General features: G+C 51.0%; 1 protein-coding gene across 8 annotated transcripts in view; it reads right to left on the bottom strand.

Moving 5' to 3' along the window:
* Positions 1-3,006: 3,006 nt before the first annotated feature.
* The window catches only part of heatr5b (HEAT repeat containing 5B), a 275,921-nt gene continuing 272,927 nt past the window's right edge, over positions 3,007-6,000 (bottom strand). For 6 of the 8 annotated variants that reach the window (XM_036945947.1, XM_036945948.1, XM_036945949.1 and 3 more), the window contains 2 exons: positions 5,474-5,687; positions 3,007-3,575 (listed from right to left, as the gene is read on the bottom strand). In XM_036945947.1, the coding sequence (XP_036801842.1) occupies positions 3,268-3,575; positions 5,474-5,687 (522 nt within the window). In that variant the 3' untranslated portion in view covers positions 3,007-3,267. Of the gene's footprint in view, positions 3,576-5,352; positions 5,688-6,000 lie in introns of all 8 variants that reach the window. The other 2 variants (XR_005036414.1, XR_005036413.1) reach the window with 2 other exon arrangements.

Raw genomic sequence — 6,000 nt, 5'->3', positions numbered from 1 at the left:
ATTTAATGTGTTGTAGAGGACTGGTCTGTGAGGTCTATTTAATGTGTTGTAGAGGACTGGTCTGTGAGGTCTATTTAATATGTTGTAGAGGACTGGTCTGTGAGGTCTATGTGTTGTAGAGGACTGGTCTGTGAGGTCTATGTGTTGTAGAGGACTGGTCTGTGAGGTCTATGTGTTGTAAAGGACTGGTCTGTGGGGTCTATTTAATGTGTTGTAAAGGACTGGTCTGTGAGGTCTATTTAATGTGTTGTAGAGGACTGGTCTGTGAGGTCTATTTAATGTGTTGTAGAGGACTGGTCTGTGAGGTCTATTTAATGTGATGTAGAGGACTGGTCTGTGAGGTCTATTTAATGTGATGTAGAGGACTGGTCTGTGAGGTCTATTTAATACACAGGATCAGCAAGTAAAATACTTTATGAACAGCAGATGCCAAACACTTCAATGCATTATTAAAAAGGATGTCTTGGGTGACTTTTAAAGCCTCAAGACAAGAACATCGAAAACAAGCAATTTACTTAAAGGTAGACCCATTTTATTTAAAGGTAGACCCATTTTACTTAAAGGTAGACCCATTTTATTTAAAGGTAGACCCATTTTACTTAAAGGTAGACCCATTTTACTTAAAAGGTAGACCCATTTCTGCTCAAGTTTCCACATGCAACAAACACATTCCATTACAAACATACCCACGATTGAATCCCGTCTTACAGTGGACACAGCCACGTTGACACATCAGCCTTAACAAACGCTGTAACCAAGACTCACGGAGTACAAGAGTCCGCGCGGAATGATGACGTCAGACCAATAAGGAAGCAAATACAGAACAAACTATACTCAGTTACATTCTTTTGAAGTAGGTCCCTTTACATGTTCAATGGAAAGAGTCCCAAATGGCATCCTATATTCCCTAAATAGTGCACTACTCTGGGTAAAGGGAGTGCACTACTCTGGTCAAAGGGAGTGCACTATTCTGGGTAAAGGGAGTGCACTACTCTGGGTAAAGGGAGTGCACTACTCTGGTCAAAGGGAGTGCACTACTCTGGGTAAAGGGAGTGCACTACTCTGGTCAAAAGGGAGTGCACTACTCTGGGTAAAGGGAGTGCACTACTCTGGTCAAAAGGGGAGTGCACTACTCTGGTCAAAAGGGAGTGCACTACTCTGGTCAAAAGGGGAGTGCACTACTCTGGTCAAAAGGGAGTGCACTACTCTGGTCAAAAGGGAGTGCACTACTCTGGGTAAAGGGAGTGCACTACTCTGGTCAAAAGGGGAGTGCACTACTCTGGTCAAAAGGGGAGTGCACTACTCTGGTCAAAAGGGGAGTGCACTACTCTGGTCAAAAGGGGAGTGCACTACTCTGGTCAAAAGGAAGTGCACTACATAGGGAATAGCATGCCATTTAAGATGTAAAAATGAGATCCATCTCTAAAATAGTAACAATACATTCAGATGACATCCAAAGCAGTACTCTCTCTCTCTACAGGGGTTGTGGAAGTGGATATGAAAACACCCTTTAATTATATTATTTACATACTTGTTTCCTGGACATTATTATTATTATATTTATTTTACCTTTATTTAACTTGGTAAGTCAGTTTAAGAACAAATTCTTATTTTCAATGAAGGCCTAGGAACAGTGGGTTTAACTGCCTGTTCAGGGGCACAACGACAGATTTGTACCTTGTCAGCTCGGGGATTCGATCTTGCAACCTTTCGGTTACTAGTCCAACATTCTAGCCACTAGGCTACCTGCCGCCCCTACACACTAACCACTAGGCTACCTGCCGCCCCTACACTCTAACCACTAGGCTACCTGCCGTCCCTACACTCTAACCACTAGGCTACCTGCCGTCCCTACACTCTAACCACTAGGCTACCTGCCGTCCCTACACTCTAACCACTAGGCTACCTGCCGTCCCTACACTCTAACCACTAGGCTACCTGCCGCCCCTACACTCTAACCACTAGGCTACCTGCCGCCCCTACACTCTAACCACTAGGCTACCTGCCGCCCCTACACTCTAACCACTAGGCTACCTGCCGCCCCTACACTCTAACCACTAGGCTACCTGCCGCCCCTACACTCTAACCACTAGGCTACCTGCCGTCCCTACACTCTAACCACTAGGCTACCTGCCGCCCCTACACTCTAACCACTAGGCTACCTGCCGCCCCTACACTCTAACCACTAGGCTACCTGCCGCCCCTACACTCTAACCACTAGGCTACCTGCCGTCCCTACACTCTAACCACTAGGCTACCTGCCGTCCCTACACTCTAACCACTAGGCTACCTGCCGTCCCTACACTCTAACCACTAGGCTACCTGCCGCCCCTACACTCTAACCACTAGGCTACCTGCCGTCCCTACACTCTAACCACTAGGCTACCTGCCGTCCCTACACTCTAACCACTAGGCTACCTGCCGTCCCTACACTCTATCCACTAGGCTACCTGCCGTCCCTACACTCTAACCGCTAGGCTACCTGCCGTCCCTACACTCTAACCACTAGACTACCTGCCGTCCCTACACTCTAACCACTAGGCTACCTGCCGCCCCTACACTCTAACCACTAGGCTACCTGCCGCCCCTACACTCTAACCACTAGGCTACCTGCCGCCCCTACACTCTAACCACTAGGCAACCTGCCGTCCCTACACTCTAACCACTAGGCTACCTACCGTCCCTACACTCTAACCACTAGGCTACCTGCCGCCCCTACACTCTAACCACTAGGCTACCTGCCGCCCCTACACTCTAACCACTAGGCAACCTGCCTTCCCTACACTCTAACCACTAGGCTACCTGCCGTCCCTACACTCTAACCACTAGGCTACCTGCCGTCCCTACACTCTAACCACTAGGCTACCTGCCTTCCCTACACTCTAACCACTAGGCTACCTGCCGTCCCTACACTCTAACCACTAGGCTACCTGCCGTCCCTACACTCTAACCACTAGGCTACCTGCCGCCCCTACACTCTAACCACTAGGCTACCTGCCGCCCCTACACTCTAACCACTAGGCTACCTACCGCCCCTACACTCTAACCACTAGGCTACCTGCCGTCCCTACACTCTAACCACTAGGCTACCTACCGCCCCTACACTCTAACCACTAGGCTACCTGCCGCTACCTGCCGACTTCAAGAAAACTAAGTAGAAAAATCTCATCCACCGAGAACCAAGTTAAATAAAGAACATCTTAGAGACGTATCAGACGACAACAACATTACACCAGGATGATAAAGTATTCTGCATTTCAGGGATATTTAGAAGAAACTAGTTTTGAGTTTGATGGTGGGCGCGGCCTGCACAGTTGGCTGGGCCAATAGGGCTGCTGCTTTGGCTTTGCTGCTCGCCTGATTGGCTCTGACGGCCGACTCAAGGCGGGTCTTGAGCTCAGGTGCGGCTCCAATCACTGTCTTGAAGGCAGCTGGGTAGAGGGGCCCGATCCGCATCAGGTTCTGGAGAGCAAACTCATGTAGGCCCTTGGAGGCAGGAGGAGCAGAGGAGAAGGCCTTGTCATCCAGGAGATAGGAGACCAGGGTGGGGACGAGCAGAGCCAGCAACTGTACCCCTGTTGAAGAGAGGGAACCGGGTGGAGACGTAGTGAGGGAGGGAGAGGGAGGGAGAGGGAAACGGGGAGAGGGAGGGAGGGGGAAACGGGGCGGAGAGGGAGAGGGAGGGAAACGGGGAGAGGAGGGAAACGGGGAGAGAGAGGGAAACGGGGAGAGGGAGGGAAATGGGGAGAAGAGGGAGGGAAACGGGGAGGAGAGGGAGGGAAACGGGGAGGAGAGGGAGGGAAACGGGGAGGAGAGGGAGGGAGAGGAGAGGGAGGGAAACGGGGAGGAGAGGGAGAGGGAAACAGGGAGAGGGAGGGAAACGGGAAGGAGAGGGAGGGAGAGGGAAACGGAGATGGAGGGAAACGGGAAGGAGAGGGAGGGAGAGGGAAACAGGGAGAGGGAGGGAAACGGGGAGGAGAGGGAGGGGGAAACAGGGAGAGGGAGGGAAACGGGGAGGAGAGGGAGAGGGAGGGAAACGGGGAGGAGAGGGAGAGGGAAACAGGGAGAGGGAGGGAAACGGGGAGGAGAGGGAGGGAAACGGGGAGGAGAGGGAGGGAAACGGGGAGGAGAGGGAGGGAAACGGGGAGGAGAGGGAGAGGGAAACAGGGAGAGGGAAACGGGGAGAGGGAAACGGGGAGGAGAGGGAGAGAAACGGGGAGAGGGAGGGAAACGGGGAGAGGGAGGGAGAGGGAAACGGGGGAGGGAGGGAGAGATGCAAGAGACAGAGGACATCAAATACTGTGATTCATAAAGATTAGTCTGACCTACAGTACAGAGGAGAATCAACTCATACATATTGGAAGCATGAGAACACGAACTCTCACAGTTCAGCTGCTCGACTCCACACACAGAGTCTAAAACCACAGACCATAAGTCCATACTAACACTCCCCCCTACTACACACACCATAAATCCAGACTACCACTCCCCTCTACTACACACACACCATAAATCCAGACTACCACTCCCCTCTACTCCACACACCGAGTCTAAAACCCCAGACCATAAATCCAGACTACCCCTCCCCTCTACTCCACACACCGAGTCTAAAACCCCAGACCATAAATCCAGACTACCCCTCCCCTCTACTCCACACACCAAGTCTAAAACCCCAGACCTTAAATCCAGACTACCCCTCCCCTCTACTCCACACACCAAGTCTAAAACCCCAGACCATAAATCCAGACTACCCCTCCCCTCTACTCCACACACCAAGTCTAAAACCCCAGACCTTAAATCCAGACTACCCCTCCCCTCTACTCCACACACCAAGTCTAAAACCCCAGACCTTAAATCCAGACTACCACTCCCAGAATACAAGGAAACGTATGAAAAGAGGCATTTAGTTACAGAAAGGCTTTTACAGATCAATGGTTGTCTTTATAGGGAGATGTGTACAGATCAATGAATGTCTTTATAGGGAGATGTGTACCTCTAACAGGTTACCCAACTCGAATAGGACACCAGGAAGACAACTCAATTATGTTCTCACCAGTTTCTCTACTGAACCATAAACTGAAAATATCCTGAAAATCAGATTTTTTTTTATTACAAACTCTTATATGTCCCTGCATGATCTTTACTCAGGAATAAAACCAATCGAATCTGGAATCTGGCATTTCATGTCGGTGAAAACATGCAGAGAAAGCCGTCTGACCCTTTGAATGATCTGTCAGGTGGATAGTTTCAGTAGTAAAATACTGAAGGGAATAAACTGCATCTAGATTGGGGTTATCGGAGGTCAACATTTGATCGAGATGCTTGTGCCCCACATTCAGGCCATGGTGGTACGGTTCTGTTCCTCTGCCATGCCCACTAGGTTCTCCAGAACCCCGATGCCCTCCTGTACGGCCCTGCAGGTCCGTGACCGTTTTAACCCTGTGTGTACAGCATTGCTACCAACGGTACATACGGTTCTGTTCCTCTGCCATGCCCACTAGGTTCTCCAGAACCCTGATGCCCTCCTGAACGGCCTGCAGCTCCGTGACCGTGCCTGGGCGACTCCTCTCCACCCCCTTCAGTTTCTCCACCATAAGAGGCGCCAGGGCGTGGATGTAGGGGGTGGATAACGCACGGCTGGGGTGCTGGAACACGGACAGGAGGAGTTGGTAACACCGCGCCTGGACCTGAGAGGGAGAAACAGATTACTGACATTCAGGGACCACTGGAGACTGGGTGGGGGGGGGGGGGGTATGTGTCTTAGAGCAGGGTAATAGAAGAGACAATAGACATTAAAGGGGTCAGGGGTCAGAGGAGTTCAATGCTTTAATGAAGCAGTGTGTGTGTGTGCGTACCAGGGGTCAGAGGAGATGAGGCGGTGTGTGTGCGTACCCAGGGGTCAGAGGAGTTCAACGCTTTAGTGAAGCAGTGTGTGTGTGTGTGTGTGTGTCGTACCCAGGGGTCAGAGGAGACGAGGCAGTGTGTGTGTGTGTGTGTGTG

Source organism: Oncorhynchus mykiss, chromosome 16 (assembly GCF_013265735.2).
Source record: "Oncorhynchus mykiss isolate Arlee chromosome 16, USDA_OmykA_1.1, whole genome shotgun sequence".
Taxonomy (NCBI): domain Eukaryota; kingdom Metazoa; phylum Chordata; class Actinopteri; order Salmoniformes; family Salmonidae; genus Oncorhynchus; species Oncorhynchus mykiss.
Note: the sequence above shows the minus strand (reverse complement) of the source record. Positions and strands in the feature narration are given on the sequence as shown.